The sequence below is a fragment of the Talpa occidentalis genome, unplaced genomic scaffold (genome assembly GCF_014898055.3).
Source record: "Talpa occidentalis isolate TD23 unplaced genomic scaffold, MPIMG_talOcc4v2.1 talOcc4.14, whole genome shotgun sequence".
Taxonomy (NCBI): Eukaryota; Metazoa; Chordata; class Mammalia; order Eulipotyphla; family Talpidae; genus Talpa; species Talpa occidentalis.
In genome coordinates, this window is record NW_023601433.1 from 69,744,166 (window position 1) to 69,768,125 (window position 23,960).

Sequence of the window (23,960 nt, forward strand, 5' to 3'; positions counted from 1 at the left end):
ATTCTACACTATCTGGAGAGTGAGCGGTTGTTTGGTAGACTTGTACAGTTGGAGGCCTTGACAGTGAAAACTCTGCTGCAGCAAAGTGGGAGGCAGAGTGGGAAATGCTTGCTATAAGAGCAATAGATGGATGACTTATCAAAGCTGCCTGTTAGGTTGGATGTAGAAGGATATGACTGTCCAGGAACTTTTTTCTCCCTTAATCTTTAAATTGTTTTTTTTGCAAAGCAACAATTTACCTTCTAGTTAGGCATTAATATTTGTCTACATGGTTTGATTGGCTACCTGCCACAGCCATGGACCCAGGTCAATAGCTTAATATTTTGGGGCCCAGTTCATTTTATCTGCTCTGTGGTCACAGACTGCACCCTTAACTACAGTTGGTCATTGTGAGTAAGTGAGTCGTTGGAACCATGGAGCAGGAATCAATTCTAGCAATTGTCCAATTCTATGCTTTCACAGATGAGACATCCAGCCCACTTTTGTCTAAGACTCTGTGACTCAGAAGTTCACATCAGTACTAGGACTAGAATCTAATCCTCATAAATCCAATCCAGCATGTAGAGCCTCTTTAAGGAAAGGAGGTGCTTTCTGGAAGGCCCAGAGGAAGACGATGTTTGCATTTTTCTTTACACTTTGGACCCAAGAGGGTGACACTGAAGCTTAGAGAGCTTTTGTCTCTCACCACACAGTGACACAGATGATGAGTAAAAGTAAGCAAAACGTAACCTAACAAGACTACAGCTAGATTCCTTTCTCCTTCATTATTCTAATGTTTTGTCATGATTGTTGTTTTAAACAGTCATTCATTTATATTTTCAACAAATATCTGTTGATTTTCCTAAGACCATAAAGTACTGAGCAAATAATGTGCACTGTGAATAATGGAATAACATAATATGGAGGCCAGTGGGGAAAGCCATGCCTGGATCGCCTTGCTAGACTAAGTAAATTGTTATTTATTGAGCATTCCTTATAAATTAAGAACTAATGAAGTAAACAGCTGGTAATGTTAGATTTGTTGTCAACAACTGTGACATTTGTTATGATTACATGTATTCAGATTCACTTGGTGGAAGATTCATTGAGCTGTACACTTATAATTTGAGCATTTTTCTGTGTACAGTCACACTTGAATAGTTTTTAAAAGATGCGAACACTAAGAAGCAATTTATGGTCATAATTCCAGTTCTCAAGGAGCTTATTTTTTATATGATCATTGTATAGTATTTATAGAAAAAGGAATCCCCCTCTTTCATTTCACAAAGGAGAATACTGAGGCCTAGAATGGTCCTCTGGTTCTATTTTTGGCATATCCAGCAATAGGATCTGATTTTCCTGGCTGATATTCTTTCTACCCTGAGCCTCCTCTCCTCATCATATGGTCTAAGTTCCATCTCTGACAAGGATCACTGAGAAAAATGTACCATTTTATTTTTTGTTGGCCTTGAGGTGTTGGACACACCTCACTTTATTGAAGTTTACCTGATGGGAACATGGTGGGGGCTGTCTCTGTACTTCAAGTGGACTGAAAACATACACCACTGAGATTTTCTTTTATCTTTCATCTGAAATGTTTCCATTTTTACATTTGCCAGTCTGAGATTCTCCTTATATCTGAAGTCAGAAAGTACCCTGTGAGAATTGCCAGTTTTAAGGAAAAGGTCACACTGGTACATATCTTCATTGAGATACCTCTGTCCAAAGAAGTTTACACAACCCACCAATCTTCTACATTGGGTAAGTTGTACCACAGAGGAACAATACAGTTGGCTTGGGACACCCCAGGCCCAGAGTGCGGGTGCCGATGTCACCATCTTTATCACCTCTTGGATCCCTCCTTCCTGACTTAACATTCCAAAGCCTTACTTACCTTCTAGAAACCCTAGACATTTTTCTCAGTTCTGTGGATACTATAATGAACAAAACAAGAGATCTACTCTCATGGACTTATGTTTTAATGGAGACAAGAAATACATGCACAAATAAATACATAAATAACATACCATGCAATGATAAATTCTATTAAGAAAATAAAGCAGGACAAGGGGGGACAGGAGGAGGGGGGGGAGCACTTTATATAGTATGATCAGAAATAACATCTCCTATAAAGTGATATTTAAGAAGAGGTCTGAGGATGTAAGGATGAAAACATCCAAGCTAGGGGACCAGTCACTAAGTGTGACTACACAAGACATATTTAAGGGACAGTAAGGAAGTAGTAGGGTGAGCATGAGGAGGACAGGCTCACTGTGTGGTTGTTATCAATCTGCCACATTCCCTGCACATGGTCCTCCATCCATCCTGGGGACAGATTTCCTCTTGTCCCTTGTGCTGTTATAGATGCTGCTTCCTCAGTCTCTAAGGGCCCCACTCCAGTTCATGCCTCAGCTGAGAAAGTTTCCCAACTCCCACTCTGTTCCCATACTCTGTGTGTATGCCTCATCATAGATCTGACTACACTGTGGCTTCCAGGTTCACTTGGAAGTCCAGAGAGACCTGGGTCACCTATCATATGCTGATATATTCAACATGAAGAAATATTAAGAATGAATGAATGTGCTTATCACTTGGAAAAAAGAGACTAATATCTCTCTTGGTAAATGGACAGAATATAGTCCATGTACAAGGAACACAAAGGGCTATCCTTGGCATCTCAGCTAAGAGATCAGTAAATTGGGACATTTTCACTTATGAAGGACTAAAAATGATACTGCTGTAAGACTTGGGAGCAACTGTGGATTGTAGCCTGTGTGTAAAACGTTGACCTGGGTTGCTCCTGAGTGCTGTCTGAGGGCTCACTCTGACATTCGAATGTGTTTCCATCTGTGCACCTCGGAGCCTGGTTCTGAGAGGCCTGGGGTCAAGGAGTGGAGACATGGACATCAGATGTTAGCACTCTGCTTGTGGTATCAAGTTTTATCTTTCCTTAAATGGATTTCACTGGAACATAAGCATGCCTTGTGTTATAGCTTGTCTCCATGGAGGTTACAAAGCAGCTAATGTCTTCCTTTCCTGAATATAAGTCACATGAACACATTACAGAAAAATGGGATAGTGTAGATAAGGATTTAAAAAATGGAAAATTACTCAGGAAATAGAAACTGAGAGAGAGAGAGAGTTGTATGAATGAAAATTTCCACAGCATAAAAGTATCTGACTGGTTGACTGGAATCACTTCAAGGCAAATTCTTAAAAAAAAAAAAAAAAGTCATTTCTAACAAAGTTGCCACATAATAATTTTTCCCAGTTATGACTCTTCACTTGGGTTCTAAAAATCCTGGAAAGCAACACCACTAAAAAAGTTCTATTCTTTCAAATGTAACGCCTAACAACAACAAAATATTTGGTGTAATTGTTTTCTTTCTTTTTCATTCTGTCCAATTTTATTTTTAAAACTACAACCAAATACATTTCAAAGTGAACTATTCTAATCCAGTATAAATAGAGAATACAGAATAAAAGACTATTTCATTCTGGGATCAGGCAACAAAATGTCAAGACCTTTGCCCTAAGAGTTTGAATTTCAGTAAAGTTTCTTTATAGAGTTTTCTAACAACCAAGTGTTTTGAACATTAAATGTGGGAAAATTTTACTTGAGGGCAACACTGCTTTCTAGGATATGGTCTAAGACATTTAAAATGAATGTTGAATAGGTTCTTTTAGGATAAAGTTTCGCTGACTATTGCTCCATCCACAACAAAGTCCCCCAGGCTCAGGCTACGTCAGATGCTTGTTACCCTACTGCTGTGGTGCAGAGCTCCACAATACTCTCGTTGAGTAGCATTTAATTGAACATGCCTGCTTGCTATCTTTGATGGAGTGAAAACTGGAACACCATCATATTGTATATCAAGACAATGTTTTTAATGCCTAAACAATGTTTCTTTACATATTCTGATGCTTTTCATAAACTCAGACAGGAAGAAATGTGCCATCAAGAAGACAAAATGTCCTGTTTGCTTGTTTATTTATTTATTTTTGCCTTGAGGCCTGCTGGCACAGCCAGGGCTTAAAGGGGCTTGGAAGGAAAAGTACTAGAACTTTCCATGTGCTGCTGTGATTTCACTTTGGCTTTGGTAACTGGGGTAGGGTATAAAGACAGGGGATGAGTAGTTAGAGTTAACTCCTCTTCCAAATAACCTCTTCTATTCCAGTTACTTTGAGAAGAACAGATTTCTGGCAGAAGTGAGTGTGCAGGAGAAGACCGTTGATTTATATATCAACTCCTGCCCTGGTATAACCAGCTTTCAATAGGCATCTAACTTTTCTGAATCTTGGTGACTTCATATGTCAAATGAAGATAAAAATACCTACCTTTTAACATTTTTTTTTTCTTGATTTGGGTGCTAGTTACATGTTATATTCACTTTTTAAAAAAATCATTAAGTTGAACACTTGTGTATAGATTGCACTTTAATAAAATGTGTACTTAAAAATAACTACTTCAAAGATGAGATTGTAGGGCCTTCAGTAAGTGGCTGAGATATAATACAGTTGTTCCTTTACTCTGAAAATACCTGTTATCCACTATTTCACTGTTCAGCATTCACATGTTCACACATTTGTTTTCCAAATTGTGGGCCCTTTAATGGTAGAAACCTGTGCACAGTTTGTTTTACCAAATTAATAGGAAATCACTGACCAGAATCACTGATGCACATATTCAGCAACTCTGAGCTGAATGAATACATTTTTTTAAATTGTACTGATTTTTTCTTGATTTTTATTTTCTGTATATTTTCCCATGGGCTGGGGGCAAGTCTCCCCTCTTCCCAACAATGAAAGTCTAATATGCTATACAACTGCCAATAAATTTAGAGTTCAAATGTTTTCATTCCACATTCAATCCTTTTCATTGAAAAATAACACTTGATTTCATCTCACCTCCTACTGAAAGGCCAGAAAGCCCCTAGGACCTCAGTGAAATTAGGTGAGGGGCTAATTGAGCATTGCCAGGGTCCACAGCAGACATTAAGCCTGCTGGATTCCAATGCAGACATGTTCCAATAAAATACAGGAATTTTTCCAGTGAGCTAAACAAACTTGGAAGCTGAGGAGATGGTAAATTAAGAACCATTATTATCTCGAAAACTTACATATATTTTAAGGACCTGGGGAAGAAGGCAACTTTGGTTGAGGAAAGAGCATAAAGCCAGAAGACCTAAAATTTAATCCTCATTTTTCTGATTATAGGGTGGCCACAAGCAAGCCACCTAACAACACACAGAGATTTTAATCTCAATCTGTGCATAGTAGGGATAATGATGTCTGTTTTAAAGGGCAGTGGAAGATCAAGATATCATGTGAAATGCAGTGAAGATCACAGTGAACACCACAATCAATGTTAGTCAAGTGCGAATCAACTAGCAACCCAGCATTTCTGACTGTCAGTGTGAGAACCAGCATTTTTCTCCCCTCAGGCATATGTAATTACAGATGCATTTAGCTTTAATAAATTCTAGTGTTCAAAAACACAAGCCTACTAAATAACCCAGCCCACTTATTTCAACTATAAAAGGATGCCTTACAAAATGGATCACCATTAAATAAAAGCAGAATTTAAGGCAATTAAAATCCAATACAATGTATAAAAGTTATTATACATTACTTTTCTGATTTTAAAAAAATCACAAAATCAGGAACCAAGGTCTCCAATTTGAGCTGAGGCGATAGATCCTAGAAAGCTAAGTCGTCTTTTGTTTCATGATCATTTACGCAGTACACCTGTGCTTCCATTTATTGAATCACACTTAAGATGTGCTAACTTCAAAAATAAAAACAGTAATATTTAGCACTGCTTAAAAAATAAATCCTTTTGAGGCTTATTTACATGCACCAATTTTTAGCATAAATATAATCCAGTGAGTTTTGACAAAGGCATACAGTCATGCCCCCAACACTACAATCAGAATATGGACAGAATCAACCCCCCAAAAGTTCCCTTGTGCCCCTTTGTAGATGTGCATCAAGCATACAGACAGACCTGTAGCCTCTGAAAAACACGGTTTTGCCTTCCGTTATGAGAGTTTTGTTTTTTCTAGAATTTCATTTAAATGGAATCATACAGCATGTAGTTTTTTCAAGTCTGGCTCCTTTGCTTAGCATAAGGCATTTGCAATTCACCCCTGTTGTGTGTTTGTTATTCAGTACATGTAGTTCATTCCTTTTAAATACTGGGCATTCTATTCATGGACACTGTGACACAGTTTGTCTAGCCTTCACCAGTTCATAGACATTTGGATTGTTTCTAGTTTGAATTATTATGAATAAAGCTGCTAAGAACATTTGTATTCAAATCTTTGGGTAAAAAATGTTTTCATTTTGCTTAAATACCCCAGTGGGACTGTTGGGTCATATGGTAAGTGTATATTTAACTTTATAAGAAACTGCCAAGAGGTTTTCAAATGACTAAGCCTTTTTACATTCCTACCATCATTGAATGATGGCTCCAATTTCTCAACTTCCTCTTCAGTACTTGTATACTATCTGATTTTTTTGATTATCGGCAACCTAGTGGGTGTTAAGTGCTGTCTTGAAGTTTTGATTTCCATTTCCCTGATGACTAATGATGCTGGGAATCTTCCCATGTTCTCATTTGCCATTATATGTCTTTTTGGTAGAGTGCCTATTGAAATATTTTGCCTATTTTTTTTAAAAAAAATTGAGTTCTGTTCTCTTACTAATGAATTATAAGAATTCTTGATATGTGTGGATATAAGACCTTTACCAGATAGGTTTTGCAAATATTTTCTTCCAGTTGGTACCTAAGTTCCAAATCTCAGTGTCATACTTGACACCTCTTATTCTCATTGCCTGTACATCCAGTAGCTTGGATCTACCTTAAAATCTATGCAGAATCTGACCCTTTTTGCTTCCATCACTGCACTATCTCCTCTCATCTGGATTACTGCAAGAACCTCTTAACTGGTCTCCCTGAATCTGCCCTTACCCCTTTGTTCTAGTCTCAACATAACACCTTTTAACCATAAAACAGATCATGTCACTTTTTTGCTTAAAATCCTCCAAAGTCTTCATTTCACTAAGTCAAAAAACTATAGCTATAAAAACAGACAAAATGACATGAACATTTTTTGAAGTCAGATTTAACAATACAGCATTACGCTATAATAAAATCTTTCACTAGCTCAAATAGAAAGGATTTTAAGTATGGATCCTAAAAGTTCTAATATCACTTGTGATTTCTCCATACTTCATGGAGAAAACACTAACTTATCTAGGGCTACACAATCTCCAGGGCAGTCATCTACTAGAGGAACTCTGTGGCTGAAACAGAAGCAGTCCTGTAATTAGCTACCTCTTGATGGTTCAGTTATGTTAGCTAAGAAAAGGGGGGTTGCTGTTGGAAGGGAATAATGTCAAGCAGTCTTTTTTTTTTTCCTAAGATTTATTTATTTATGTATACAAGAACTGGGGTGTAAGCCAGAGATGCGGGGTGGTGAGAAGATTCACCAGAGAGAGTGGGGAGCAGAACAGGCAGATCCACTGAAATACATTGCTTTGGGGAGCAGCGGGGGAGGCAGGAGAGGTCTGATGTGCCATGCGGGTTGCTCCCTGGAGGGCCTGGATAGCTCTGTCTTTTACCCCTGCGCCACCAGGGTGGCCCCAATGTCAAGCAGTCTTACTGTTCATTTCAGCTTGACACTTTAAGTAACTTCATGTTAGGTTTCATGGTTGATTGATTATGCAGCTTTTGATTATAACAAAGTTCTCTGTTGGATGTTATTGACATTCTTACTTCTTTGCGTCAAATACTTTAACCTGTTTCAGGCCCAAACTGACAACAGTTCATGTCCAAAGAATTTAAGTAGCATTTTTCTATGAGTATGACAACAAAGATAGGTCAGACACAAGTCAGGTTTAATACATATAATTTGAGTATTTAGGAACTGTCATTTCTCTGGAAATGACCCTTCCAATTTAGCCTAAATAATTTTCCATGCCCCTATTAGAATATATTTTCATTCCCATTATAGTCAGATGCTATTAAGGGCAAGGCCACTTGGACAATGATTTTAAAGCAATTTTTAGAATCTATTTACCTCAAACATAGGAACTAGAACTCATGTAAGTGAAGGTCAGGAAATACACAAAGCAGCTGTACATTCAAGATGCACAAACAAATCCTTCTTTGTGTCACATGTGAAGAAATAGGATGTTCATGGTTATTTTTAAATAGGTTAGAAGATTTTTTAAATTTGGAAATGAATGGAATTTTATGTTCCCTCTGGGGGAATTTCTTAACTTCTGGGAATATCTATTTTGTTTGAAATGTTTTATGTTGATAAATGAAATGACCACAAACTATAATATTAAAACAAAATCCAAAGCTAACATGGCCCTTTGACTTTCTTGACTAAAGTGCTTTACTGTCATAAAGTTTCATAGTCAAGTTAACTAAAGAAAAATAAATCATGGGACCAGGACTCAACATCATATCTTTAATTAAGAAAATGAAGTTAATAATAGCCATAAGTAAACATTGTTTTAAGACATAGGACCCATTTGCTAAATTCCCAAATATTTTATTCAAGGGTAAGGAATGTAATTATTTCTACTAGAAATATTCCAATTTGGTCTGAATTACTGTGAAAATAAAAAGAACATCATTAATGTGCTTTCACAAAATTATTTCTTAGGCATTTGCTATTTGCTTTGCATTTTGTGAGCCAGTAAGAATAAAACCAACACCCATGTGCATATAGTGTTCTAAAATAAAAATATGTAAGGGTGAAAAGGAAAACATAGGATGAAGGTGAGCTTAAGGCATTTAATGCCTCACAAAGATGTATTTCATGGCTTGGCAACAGTCTTAGGCAGCAAGGTGTTCTCTGCCCACAGCACCCCAGGGGTGCAGTATTATCTTAACCTTCCACACGCTGTGATTTGGTTTAAAGAGCAGAGTTTAAGAGAAGTCAGTGAAATTTGTTTTGGAATATATCAAGAAAATATGGCCTTGGGCCCCATTCTGTTCTTACAGGGTCAAGGCCATAACAAATGAGTTTCAAAGAATCTTATAAAAACCACAGGCACAATCAACTCTTTTTCCAACTAGGTTTTATGTCAACAAATGCCTCATCTTTTCCACATCAAAGCAAGTGCGCTCTACCTCAGGTCTAATTCGGATATAATAATGATAATGATAATAGCTGTTACTTATCGGTCATTTATTTGCATGTTTCCGTGCTTGGGGTCTTCCATAATCATCAGATTTAGTGCTTATATTATCTTCTCCTGAGACAGGCACGCTAAGTCTTATTTTACAGACGAAAATACTAATATTCTCAAAGGTTCAGCAACTTGGTATCAAAAATTAGTACATGATACTGGAATTTGCACCAATTGCATTTTATTCTACAGTTTTGTTTTTTTTTTATTATTATTGCTTTCATCATCTTCCTATTTAATCTATCAGCCACATTTCATGGCTGGTCAGGCTCCTCTTTACTCGGCTTCCGGGAAACGATCACTTGCCTGCCCCTCCTCGGACTCCTATGTTAGCTTCTTCTTGTCCTTCTAGTTTTTAATTGTTGGGATGCTGCAGGGATCAGTTCTTACACCTCTTCTCCAATTACCCTCCTGCCTGGACAACCCTGTCCTTTTCCAGGGCTTTAAATCTCTTCTATACACTGACATTTTCAAACTAGTACCTATATCCTTAGACTCTTTCTTGAACTCCAGTCTGGTATTTCCAACTTCCTGCTCAGATTGGAAGTTTAAGAGAAAAAGTACTTCAAATTCAAACTTCTAGTTTTTTTTTTTAAAGATTTATTTTATTTATTTATACCTACAAGAGCTGGGGTGTAGGCCACAGGTGCCAGGGGGTAGGGTAAGGGGGGGCGTTGAGAGGATTCAACAGCAGAACAGGAGGATCTACTAAAATACACTGCTGAGGGGAGCAGCAGGTGAGATAGGAGAGGTCTTCTGCACCATGTGGGAAGCTTCCTGGCAGGGGATCAAATTCATGTTTTTGTGGCTGCCCATAGCTTTATAGTGCTGAGCACAAGATCTTGTCATTCTACTCAAAACCCCACAAAGCCATCCCACTTATTCACAGCAAAAGGCAAAGTCCATTTAGAGTCTACATGATTCTGCCTCCTGATACTTCTCTGACTTCATCTCCTATTAATCTCCCCTCACTTTTGTCTGGTTTACTTTTGTTTTTCTTCAAATGTGCCAAGAACATTCTCATCTAAGACACTACACTTGGTTTTTCCTCTGCCTGGAATTTACTTTCCTTACCTACATGATCTGCCACTTGCTTTCCTTCAAGTTTCTGCTTCAAATGACCCCCATAAGCAACCAGCTTCCCTGACCACTCTGCCCATCTCCCTTCAGCTACTCCAGCTCTCTGACCCATCTTTATGTTACTCCAGAGTATTTTCCACTACTCAACACATTTCCCATTTTGTTTTGTCTTATTTTTAATATACTGTCTGTTTTACCTAGAATGTAAGCTCTAGAATGGCAAGGAATTTGTTTTGTTAACTCCTATCTCCTCAGCACCTAGAACAAGTCCTGACTCATACTACAAAATTTTGTTGAACTATGATTAAATTTATCCAATAAGAACAAATGAGCTCAATAGAAGTTTTTGGCCATTAACATATAGTCATTAATCATTTAAAGTTACTAAAAGGCTAACTCTTATAAGTATACTACCTGAAATATCCTTTTTGCTGCCCCAAATTGATTTGCATAAAAATGAGTGGATTTGTTTTAAATAAAGAAATGGCTAAGTATTTATCTGCCTACAATGTAATAGTTTAAAGTGATTTAAAGAATTAAACAACAGAGGCATAATCAATATCTTCCTCAGTCACTTGGACACAGAAAGCAATGGGTAAAGGATTCATTTAAACCTATTTTCATGTTAGGAAATTATCTTCATGGGCAGAAGGGACTAGGATTGTACAATGTCATTTCTTAGTATTCTTAGAAATAAACCACCCACAGAGGCAGTAAGGCACCAAAACCCATGCTGGGTCTTCAGCAGAGGCTCATGAGAGCTGAAGGAACAATTCCGATCTTCTACATGTCCTGTGCTCTCCACAGTTCTCACTACTGCATTATGCGAGGATTTCTAGCAATGGCAGCGCTGACTCATCACCAACTACTTCTACCACAATTGCTGAGCTTTTTCCTGAGTCATTTCAGCTGAATCATTTCTATCTGTGGCGTGAGCTTCCAGGCACTTGATGTATTGTGCCCTTTTTCTCACGGAGAGTCATCCTGTTTTTATGACATTATTCACTAATTTGTCACAGTCTGTTTGGACTCCATGTCTGTTCTTGAGGAAGAAAAATGCTAGGCAAACAAAAAAAAAAATTTCAAAACTGCCCTCCAAATAAATGCCAAATTCATTTTTTAAAAAAGTTAATTCTTGTCCTTAGCAGTCACGAAACTCAGGAATATTAATTTATGTTGAAATTACCTAAACTGATAAGTAATACCGTATTCAATAGGGGCCTCCTTGGAGGTGAGGGGGTTAAAGTCTTAGCATTATCAACCTATCGCCAGCCACTGAGGCATCAGCAGTGTATTTCAGTACATCTGCCTATTCTGCTGGTGAATCTACTCTGTCTCTGGTGAATCCTTTCACCCACCCCGCACCTCTGGCCTACACCCATATGCATAAATAAATTTTTATGTATGCATAAATAAATTTTTAAAAATCTTAAAAAAATACTGCATTCAGTAATGGCAAACTTATGCCACAAATTAACCTATGCTATTATCTAAAACGAGAATAAAAACATTAATTTCAAACAATATTAGGTAAAATGATCTTCACGAAGGATTTTTAAATGAATTATTTTCCCATAAATATTTTCTCTAAGTCATTTTATTACATACAACTATTTCTTTTCCCCTCCAAATCCAGATTACTTCTTGGTAACTTTCTTAGTAATTTCATAAACACTTTTATACCCTAACCATGCTAGGCTTTATATTCTATATCATTATACAATGTTGATAACAATAGTCTAATTTATAAAATAAGTGCAAGGATTTTTGCTGCCTACAATTATATTCGTGCTGAAAATTAGAAATTATCTGGATATAGTAAGTCGTGATATTGCATGCTTTTTGGAAAAGGTCAGGTACAAGTAATAAAAATGATTGACAGCATCCTTACTGTGTATTTGCAGCTGAAGTTCCATGGGGTCAGCACACGTGAAAGATAATCGGGACAGCACAGGGACATGACATATAATTGGAATCCTGAAGCATCTGATGCAATCAGTGTTCCCAGGACACTGATTTTTATTTATTTATTTTTTCTTTAAGATTTATTTATTTATGCATACAAGAGCTCAGGTACAAGCCAGAGATGCAGGGGTAGGGGGATGAGAGGATCCACCAGAGACAGAATGGCAAACAGAACAGTCAGCCTGACTGAAATACACTGGTGAGGGGAGCAGAGGGCGAGACAGGAGAGGTCTGCTTCGCCATGTGAGTTGCTCCCTGGATGGCCGGGGATCGAACTCATGCTGCAGAGGCTGCAGATTGCTTCATAGTGCGGTGCTTAACCCCTTGTGCCACAAGGGAAGCCCCTGATTTTTTTTAATAGCTAAGCCTTGTGATGCAGGCATCACATATTGGCTCAATGCCAGCAAATCTCTAGGAACAAACCCCATCCTAGATGGAGACGGAACTCTGGAATGGAGGGCAGTTGATCGGAGCCTAGACCCTGTGACTCAGTATTGTGCCTCCTCTGCCAATTCTGGCATCCTGCCTTGTTCTCAAGATCCAGTGCCCTCTGTGTGCTCTGGATTTATGCCTTCTCCTGATTCCTGTGCCCAAGCCTTTCCTGGAAACTCGCCCAGCACTCCCAAAGAAGAGAGGAACTCTCTTATGCCTGTCTGTGTCCCTGGCTTGAGGTCCTTCTCACCACAGCTTTTCACGGCAGTGATACTGTTGTGGTTAACAGTCCTAGTTTGGGGCTGACAGGTATCCACTTCTCAGCTATGTGTCCTTGAGGATCTGATTAACCCCTCTGGCCTCAATATTCTTATCTCTGAAAAGGCATATTATTCGCACCAACTTCGTAGGGGTCTTTCAAGTGTTTAGTGAGTCAATATGTATCATGCACTTTACCTCATGAATATTAGATTTTACTAATAGTAGAACATGTGCTGGCTGATGCTAGCAACCTGAAGGCTAGGGCCCTGCATCTCATCTTTCACTACCTGTAATACCTACCACACTGGTCTTCAACTTGCACTGGTGGCAGAGTCCACTCCTCAGAACACCCCTCTCTAGTTTGGGGTGAGGGCGGTCTCACAGCTTATTCTGGCTCAACCCCAGCCTGGGATAGTTACTGAGTTAAGCAGAGCTTGGTCTCAGAGGGGTTTTCTAGAACTTGATTTCCTCTACAATTTAATAATTACTTCTGCATTATTCTCTCTTATTTGCCTTTCAGTTTGCTTTTCATAAGAAAAGACAAATCCTAATAAGCATCTTTATAGAAAATCAAATTTAAATACAAAGACTGCTCATTAATGTAATATAGAGGGCCTCCCTGGTGGCGCGGGTGGTTGAGGACGCGCTGTGAAACTGTCCGCAGCCTCTGCAGCACAGGTTCAATCCTGACCGGCCAGAGACAATCCCACATGGTGCAGCAGACCTTTCCTGTCTTGCCCGCTGCTCCCCTCAGCAGTGTATTTCGTTAGTCTGCCTGTTCTGTTCCCTGCTCTGTCTCCGGTAAATCCTCATATCCTCCCGCGCATCTGGCCTGTACCTCGGTTCTTGTATAAAAATAAATAAATCTTTAATATATATATATATATATATATATATATAGATTTAAAAAATAAAGACTGTAAGGAATAAGCACTAAAATTATTGCTATAAACCCTACCATTAACCTTATTCCACTAATGGCTTTGTTCATCTCCCCTCCTCCAACCTTTCCTTTTTAAAAATATCTTTTACTTGATAGAATTTAGAAATCTCACAGTAACCTTTACTAGAACAATGCTAGAGGATCTCTTTTTAAGGTCAAACTAGGTATTTTCTTCATGACCAGTTTCTTCATCCTTGTATGTTAAAAATTGCAAATAAATATGTCTTAACTAAAGGTCAAAGACAAGCAGGTAATGCCAACGCTCTTTGCATCAGTATGTGCATGAACATGACAGATGTTTCTGTCTTTATCTAGAGGTCACAGAGAAATTACGTTCTAGTTTTCATATACAGTTTTCATTATTTGATTAACTGATTTAGTCTTTAGTAAATAACATTGAACTCTGAAAAACATGTTCTGAGGGTGTTAAAAACAGTTTCAGTACTAAAGTGGAAAAATTTGGCATCCTCAAGGAAATACTCTATTATTTGCCAAAGATAATTGGGGTATGTTATAGGACATAGGATTTAAGAATGATCAAAAAGGTAAAGATAATGGTTTTTGGTTACATTGCAGTTATTCAAGTCCTGGCAAATGTCAGGACAAAAAAGTGGGGGAGAGGAGTTACCAACTCATCAATTCCAACCTGCACATCTTTCCTCACATTTCAATTTATCCAAAATCAGGTGGCATCTAATGATCCATGCCACCTCATAACTTAATTTATAGTATTATTTCTTTCTTAGGGATAAATAATGGTGTATTTTATCATTTATATCTTTAACTTAATGAAATATGGTGAATTTGGAATTTCTTGTCTTTCCTTTTCTCTATCTTAATTTTCTCCTACTTTCCTATTTCTTTAGTTTTGCTCTTTTTATCACTTAAAAATAATATATGCAAATATATAAAATAGATATATATATATTATACACATACACCAATTGACTTGGACCCAGCCAGCATCCTGGGCATCTTTATCTCCACCTGTCCATCTCCAAACAGTTGAATTAGGGTTCTTTTCCTCACCCTAATCCAAGGAGGGGCTCTGCCAAAGATGAATTTCCTGTCTAAAAAAAAAAAAAAAAGAAAAAGAGAGGGGAGTTGAACTCAAAGTCCCCTTGCTCTGTGGAAAATAGTTCAGTGGAAGGCCTGTTGTGGGGTGAGGTGTAAACTACTTACTGAAACTTAGATGTGGATCTGATTTCTCTATCCTCTCCCTGCTCCTCAGTAACACAGATGATCAAGGGTTGACTTAAATGCTTTGTTCTGAACTCTGGGAACCAGAGAGAAGAAACATCCTGTAGTTATTCTCTCCCTTCATGGGATTAGGTTTGGGGCCAACCCTGCACTCTAATGAGTCTCTTTAATAAAGGTGCCAGCTTCCCCAGGGGCCCACATCCCCTGCCTGGCAAATCAGTCCTATTGCAGTCACACTTTGGATTGTATTTTATGTTCCAAAGTTTTTCTTCATGCTGCCAACATAGAGGAATTATTAATTAATACAAAGCAGTGCACATTCAAATAGCATGGGGAAAGGATACAGGGTAACTACAGTTTGCTTAAAATAAAGTCGCTCTTCAGTTTTTAAAGTCTCCAAGCTTGATGAAGATTTTACTTTGCTCACAGTAAAATTTGGTGGGAAAAAAATCAGAGTATTGCATCCTGTATTGCACTTTGTCCTCATATTAAATTGTATATAAATTAATGAAACTTTAAATCATGGTGACATTTAAGAAGGGATGAAGTGGAAAAAAGGCTTGGCAAATTATACATCCACATACAAAAGAGCTGGCTGAAAAGTCATTTGCTGGCACCTACTACTACTTTCCTCCAACTTCTTTCAAAACCTCCTGTTTTTCTATTTCCAAGTCCCTTAGAACAGATATTGCAAAAGGCCTCCCGCCCTACCCTGACAGAGCTTTCTCTAAACACTAAGTTGGGCCACTCAAAGGGTAGCTGAATAACGCCTATTGGTCTTTGATTCAGATCTCTCCACTCTTGAGACTTGGTAGCAAAGTTGGTGCTAAAGGCTCCTTTGCAAGCCTGTGGAATTCAGTTTTCCAAGAGAATTAAGTTTTAAGAGATCCCAAGAGCAAGTAGATGTACTTTTCATCTCTCTTGGAAAATCTCCATGGGGGTTGGAGGGGTGGTGAGGTGGAAAGAAAAATGAAAAGAAAGTCATAGTTTCCCGTACATTATAGGAAAACCAAGTGTCAATATTTCTTATTCATTTTCTTGGAAGGCGCTTCATAATTAATGCAAGGTATAAAAGCATTTCAGAAAAAGAAGTGGCTGTCTATTTACAGATATTGTCATTCTTCTAATTAACAGGTGCTGGCTTAACCTAGTTAGATAAATATAAAATCAACTCAGGAAAAAATGATGTTGATTGTTTAGTAAAATTTCCCTGCTTTTAGCCTAAAACATCTCTTACCACAGCAACACATCTCGAGAGAGACAGTATGTTTTAGTGGTCACAATCTTGGGCTGTGAAGTTGAACTTGGGTTTGAATATTTAACCAATTAAAAATTTTCTGATTTACCTATATTCTTTTCAAATTTTTTGCATCACATTTATTCTTTGGGGTTCAATCTCCTTCTTACTGAAATATATGCTTTAGGAGGTGCTTTCAGTCAGTAGGTGTTTACAGGAAACTGAGTGTGGTGAATGATGTCTTTAGTTGACATGCACCAATGGAACTGAAGATTAGCTGGGAATTCAAATCTAGATTATGTTATTTTCTCTCAGTATGTTGATGATACTACTCCATATCTTCTGATTTCTATTGTTGCCTTGGAGAAGTCTTTCAATAGGATAGTTGCAATTTCTTTAAAAGCAATTTTCTTTCTCCCCCGTTGCTTTTTATGATCTATTTTTTTCTTTCTCCCCATTTGCTTTTATGATCTATTTTTTGATGTTGGTGTTTTGTTTCTCAGTTTGTGTTAGGTGTGATTTCACTGTGCTTCCTGAATCTGAATATTCATGTCTTTCATCGACTCTGAATATGATTAGGCATTAAATTATCAAAAATGGCCTCTCTGACATTCTTGGCTGATGGAATTCCCATGGAACATATTTGGGGTCTTTCCATTCCACCTTTAATGACACTTAGCCTCTCTTATATCCCACTCTACTTTCTGGGTAATTTTTTCAGATCTATCTTCTGATTCAAAATTCATATTTTAGAGCCATAGTACATTTCATTCTGTTTATCATACCATTTTAATTAGTTTTATTATCCACCTAATTCCTATCTTTTCCAGTGGAAAACATTCTATTATTTCACTTCTACAAGCTCTAATTATTTTTATTTTTCATGTTGTCTTATCTTTTCTTTAAAATCCTTTCATGAAGACAGTAGGAACTGAATTACTGGCACACTCAACAATATGGATGAAAAACAAATGAATTATGTTAAGATTTGCAGATTGACCAAGGTTACATGGTATTTGGTTACCTTATATGACATTCTGGACAGGTCAGAATCTGCAAGGTCAGAAAAAAATCAGAGGTTTCAAGGGCCTAAGAGTTGGGGAAAAGATGAGCTGTAGAAGGGCTCAAAGGCAAGTCTGTGGTAAGGAACTGTTTTTTATCTTGATTGTGGTGACTTATGTGACCCTGTGCATTTCTCAAAACTCACAGAACTGTAAACTAAAAGAGAGGAATTTTACTGCATATATTTGCACCTCAATAAACCTCATTTTAATTTTCTAAAGATTTTTTTAAAAGCTGCTCAACTGAATGAAATTTTACAAGAAGGAAGCATAGTTACTTAATTTAGGATGAATGGAAACTAAAAGAGAGAAAAGGTTTTAAAGAGAAAATGAAACCCATAAATTAGGGTTAAGATAGCTGCAAAGTCGGCTTCTCCTGGCTTGAGAGGTCATTAGGAAAATACAGAGTATGTTAGGAAATGAGAAATGATTTGCCAGCTGCTCTCGAGCTGATGGGACTGACACAGAATGAGTGGCAGGCAGAATTCTGAGATGTTCCCCTTACCTGTCCCCTGCATTTGTATACACCCTGTTTAACGAATGAGGGTGAAACTTGTAAATATTGTGGGAAACTCCCATGATTATGTGACCAGTCAACTGACTCTGAGTTCATCAAAAAGGAGCTTATTTTGTGTGAATGTGACTGAGTCGGGTGAGCCCTTAAAAGAGGGCCTGGGCCCATCCCAAATGGAGAGTTTCTCCTGCCATGGAAGATTCCATGAGGCAAAGATCTGGGGGCAGCTTCCAGGAGCTGGAAGGGGTCTCCAGTGTAGAGTCAGCAGAGAAACTCAATTCTACCAAAAACCAATGATCTTGGAAAAGTACTCCAAATCTCAGATGAGATCAAAGCACCAGCAAACACCTTGATTTCAGCCTGGGAGATCCGAGCAGTGAATCAGATCTAGATTTCTGACCAAGAGAAACTGTAAGATAATAAATGCATGTAGGTTGGTTTATGTAACTAAGTTTGTGGTGATTTTGTCATGCAGCAATAGAAAATCAATGCAAAGAGAGAATTAAAAGGTGTCAAGCTAGTAGGATTAATTCAAATACTTTCATGGTTTTGACTCCAACAGTCCCTCCACCCAGTAAGAAGAGTACTCAGTGAATTAAAACAAGGTAGTATCATAGAGAAAAGAGTAGAATCCGAAGGGGACCACGTATTGGAGAATTATTGCCCTCAATTATGGAACAAGAAAGCCCAGCACAGACTGATGGGGGGACTTTCTATTGTAGGTTCCTGGTTGTCTTATTCCACCTAATGACTCACTGTCCCTTTCTCCAGGCATAACTTCTCTGGGCTGGACACTTCCATAGTCTCCAGAGTCAATAGTGACACCCATGGCAGAATACATTAGTGTCACCAGACTTAGCACTCATTCTTGACACACCTACTTATGAGGCTAGGCACCAGGAAATAACCACTCAGCTTTACAACTACACAAGAAAGCATGAGTCATCTCTGAAACAACTTTCCATATATATACAAACAGAGAGGGTTCTTTTTCTCCCCAAAGAATATTTTTGAGTTCCAGATTGCACTATCTTGCAAATTAAAAAAAAATTCTTCATTTTCATCTCATTATTAGCTCTTTCATTCTGTACCATTGTTCATTCTAAACATCAAATAAGGAAAATTGAACAAGATCTTAACTTTGCAGTCTGATGAAATCCACCTTCATAGAGATAAATTTATTTGAGCATAGATTGATGTTCTTGAAGTGTTACACAAGATCCACATAGAACTTGTAACCTCCTTTCAATACTCACAGGACTATAATGTCACAATTGCCTATGTCTTTCAAAATGACCTCAGGCACCCGCTTGATTCGGAAAGAAGTTCGGGAGTAAAAGAAATTTTAAAACATGGCCATCTGGGCATTTTTGTGTCTTTCAGAAAAATGCTTAATGTATTCATGAAATGTATCAGAGGATGCAGGGCATTGGATAGGAGTCTTGAGAAACAGTAGCCCACAGAGGAAAAGGCTTTGTTAAGGTTGGACAAAGGAAAATGTGCAAACATATTTCAGGTCACCACACCATGAGCAGGACTTTTTTTCCCCTGTGTCACAAAAATTATTCAGGTATAAAATATGACATCAGTGTTCAAGAATGTTATTATTTTATCACACTAGAGCCTGGTTGTAATCTTAATATGATGAGGGTATTTGGTGATACTGCGTTCGCTTTATCATACAGAAAAAGGAAATGGAGAATGACTCACCCACTTTATAACACTATAGACTAGAGGAAAAGTCAAGCCTATACTCACTATCAGAGTAACACTTGTCTTACTTACATTTAACAAAAATAGTACATTCTCGGGCCTCCCTGGTAGCACAGGGGTTAAGTCTCAGCACTATGAAGCAATCCACAGCCACTACAGCATGAGTTCAATCCCGGGCCAGGGAGCTGACCCACATGGCACAGCAGATCTCTCCTATCTCACCCACTGCTCCCCTCAGCAGTGTATTTCAGTGGATCTGCCTGTTCTGCTCCCCACTCTGTCTCTGGTGAACCCTCTCACCCCCCTGCACCTCTGGTCTACACTCCAGCTCTTGTCTGTATAAATAAATAAATAAATAAATAAATCTATAAAAGAAAAATAGTACATTCTCCATGGGAAGATTCCCCAGAGTACAATTTCAGGAGGCACCATTTCCATAGAACACACTGGAAAGTGTTTCCTGAAGCTGTGCTGTGATGCAGCCAGGGGCTGGCCCCCATACCTAAGTGGTCATTAAGTTTTTTTCTAATTGTTTCATGTCCATATGTCCAATACCCATATACCCATACATCACTAAAACCTTGAATGCAAGCAACATCTATGATGCATACTTTTTCCCTTTAATTTTCACTGACACTTCAAATAGAACTAGATATAGAATAGATGAATGGAATAATCTGAATACATACATAGAGAACATTACATAGATGTTCTCTATAAATGTAATATATATATATTCATTGCATGTTACGTTTTGTATTTGTGTGTGAAATTACACATGCAATCACATGAAAACACACATACCTATGAAATGGTAACCATGGTTTCAGGAAGTGTCCTAAAATAAGGCCATCAAGAAATCTACGTTAGAATATCTGGCATGCTCTTAAAAAGGGACATTTTTTTTTACAATGATGGAGGGAGGAGAGATCAACACACCCTATCTCCTCAAAAAACAACAACAACAGAAAAAACTATAAAGCAACTACACAAAACTGTCAAAAAGGTAACAGCAATGCACTCTATTTAGCACTCTGGAACCAACCAAAGGCATCAGAATTATTTACTCATGAAACCACTGGGTAGAAATAGCATCTGGGGCATCTTGCCTGGGAATACTCCCATGCCACTGTCCTCCCACCAGCTCTGTTGTTCAACCTGGATGGGGCACTGCCACGGGGACCACACCTAACTGGGAGCTCTACCAGCTAGAATGGCATATGAGTGGCATGTCCAGCATGTCAGCTAGACAGCAGGCTGCAAAGAGGGAGGGTCAGTGGCTCTATTATCCTTCTGCAGTCCTATTTGCTCAACAAACTGGCAGGATAGTTGAAGATTTGCCAGCAAGTTTCAGGAGGTCAGATATGGGAGAAGTGTGCACAGTTCACTCTGCACATGTCCCAGTTGACCAGAGGCTATGCAAATGCACACCTAGGGTGAGAGTTGGCCCAAGTCACCCAGAACTTCCTGCATATTCCTATTCGTAAAACATTACCACTGGCTGGAAAATATAGTTGCACAGATTGAACTGTGATCTACTACTCGATCTGTGGTAAATGTAAGTTGCAGGAAAAGCTGGACTTTGGGGATGTGTCCTATGAGAATAAAGGTCACCTTTTAATCTCTCCCATCTTAAATTGTGAGGCTAAGGTCCTGCTGCATGGCAATGTTTTCCCAACCCCCATTTTCATCAGTTCCTATTTCAAGGTTATTACTGATAAACCTATTATTTGTGTATCCTTCTTAACCTTTGCTCCTAAACCTACGTCCAGGTAAACAGTTCAATTAAAGCACAAGTTCATTTTATTTCAAATGTTCAGTCCTGTATTATTTCTTTGGACCACTATGTAAAAGAGATTTAGGAAGTATCCAAAAGTGTATTGCCTTATTCAAAAGGAGGCCCAGCCCAGCACAGGACCAAGACTGACACAGCAGGTAACACTCACCTGTCCACAACAATGCTGTGAGGTATGAGGACGTATTCCAAATCTTCATAATAGTGCTCTGGAAATGTGAATAAATTCAACTCATATCCTGGCCATTTGTAATCTATAAATCAAATTATTCTGGCTATGGTATTTTTCATTATTTATTTTTAAAACATAACAACAAAAAGAGTATCATTTGAAAAAAAAAACAATACTGAGAATGGAAAAAAGGTCTCATGATCAATAAATTAAATTATATTATACCAACCATGAAAAACTCAGTGGACAAGTTACTTTGTTTCATGCAGCCTGATAAAATGCCTAGTACTAAAGTAAACAGCGAATTTACTCCACTGGTAAAACTTGGTATCATACAATAAAAATATAAAATCAATTTCTTATAGCTAACTAGGTATCATTATTCATAAAAGCATGTATACATATAATTTTTGTCTAAATTGTAAATATCATGAATTTAAGTAATTTGTAATTATATTAATATAGAAGTATCATCATAAATTACTATATACACAGTAGACCCTTGAGCAACATGAGTTTCAGCTGCAAAGGTCCACTTATACATAGATTTATTTCCCTTTGGGATCCCCACCCAAGGATTCAACCAACCTTGGATATCTGCAAATACAAACCTGAGGATATGGATGGCTGACTACAAGAAACATAAACAGTCAGCAGATTTTAGCATCTGCTGGCTTCCTGAAACCAACCCCCAGGGATTCTAGGAATGACAGAAATTAAGTTTGAGGGGGAGTCAGATGTTATATGCAGATTTTATACTGATTAAAAAATCAGTACCGCAAACCCATACGTTGTTGAAGCGTCGATTTTATTATTGCTGCGTATTTATTGTAAATGGTTAATCCTCTTGAGAAAGATTACCTACTGAATACATCCTGTGGAAGGTGCGTGAAACAGGCAAAGGGTGTCAATTGCATGGAGGTGGGTGGAAAGTAGGCTTTTGGTCTGATTACATACAGTTGTGGAAGTACCATACTGAACATGTGAACATAATGATATAAACCAATATTATTTCAATGAAAATTAATTTTTAAAAAGTAGATGTCTCTTGGGACTAGTGTACAACAAATTTATGAGTGGTCTAGTTGTTATAGTAAAGATTTCAAAATGATGTGTTATGGTGGCAACTTATAGCCATTTCTATTGGGAGACTGTTACTCAAGAAAATCAGTCTATTCAGGCAGTAGATAGACTGCTAGCAAATATTCCTCTTGCTTAGGACTGGCTGTTCAAGTTTTACAGTTAGTTGAAAAAAAGAGGGGAGAAAACTGGGAGGTGGTGGCCTCGGGAGGTACAAGGAAGGCTGCAACATGAGGTGTTATAATCTCAAACCATATCATAGTGGTAGTGCAAGTTCCTGTTCTTCACAGCTGCAAACTTCCATCCACCCCCTCTGTCTACCCTTCTGCTCCCAAGGTTTTTTTCTAATGCAGCCCTTTCCTAATTTCCCAGAACCAGCCCCAGGCTGTCCCGAGTCTGGTCTGTGAAGTTCTGAGTCTTCCCAGCTCACCATCTGTTCACTTCTCTGTCTACAACGCTTCCCGCTCTCCTTCCTTCTCTGCCTCTATGCTCCAAGATCGGTTCCCTCCACAGAAGCTCAAGTCAGCTCCATTTCTTCCTGAATGCCTTGTTAACTGCTCCCCCAAACTCTTGGTGACCCTCGCAATGTTACCAAGCAATGGGCTCCTTACCCCACATGCACTGAGGTTAAAACCATGTTATCAGATTGGGGAAAAGAAAAAGTTTATTGCAGGTTGATAAGTAAGGAAGCCAGAGAAAAATTCAAATGTGTTTCCCCATAGGGGAGGAGAAGGGATTTATATAGGTTTGAGGAGCTGAGAAAAAAGGTTTAACTTTATTTGCTAAGAAAGGGGGTGCGGGCAATGAAATGTGGACTTGGATGAGGTTCACTGGTTAGTCACCAGGCAGTCCATACTCAGAGAAGTGATTGGAGTTTTCAATTTTTGTTGGTGGCCCCTCACCTCTGGGTAGCCCCTATCCCAGTTAAGGTTAGTCCCTTCTGTGCACGCTCAGGTTGTATTATTTGGTGATAAGCTTCCAGGCTCTACTATGAAAAGCAAGCCTCAAAGAGAAGTTTAAATAAGTTTTTTTTTTTCCTTTTATGCTCTAGAGTCTGACAACAATTTAGCCCCTGAATCTCAGTTTCATCAGCTCTGTCCTCTCAAATGCTCCCAGGAGGCTCCTCAAGACACCTCCTGTTCCAATCTCTGGTTCACCTGGTTGTATCTGTTTTCTTCTATTTTGGAACTCATTTGAGCTGCAGGAATGGCCGGGCTATTCCAGTCTTCACACCCTCCTCCTCCATGACTCAGAACAAGGTTTCCTTTGCTCAGATTTTTGAAGGGCAACTTCTGGGACAATCTTCAATCTCTCATCC

The 23,960-nt window shown here is 38.3% G+C and overlaps 1 protein-coding gene across 1 annotated transcript in view; it reads right to left on the reverse strand.

Moving 5' to 3' along the window:
- Positions 1–23,960, reverse strand: part of PRTFDC1 (phosphoribosyl transferase domain containing 1) — an 82,623-nt gene that overhangs the window by 43,248 nt on the left and 15,415 nt on the right. The window contains 2 exon segments of the mRNA XM_054694680.1: positions 19,019–19,191; positions 21,520–21,641. Coding sequence (XP_054550655.1) covers positions 19,019–19,191; positions 21,520–21,641 — 295 coding nt within the window.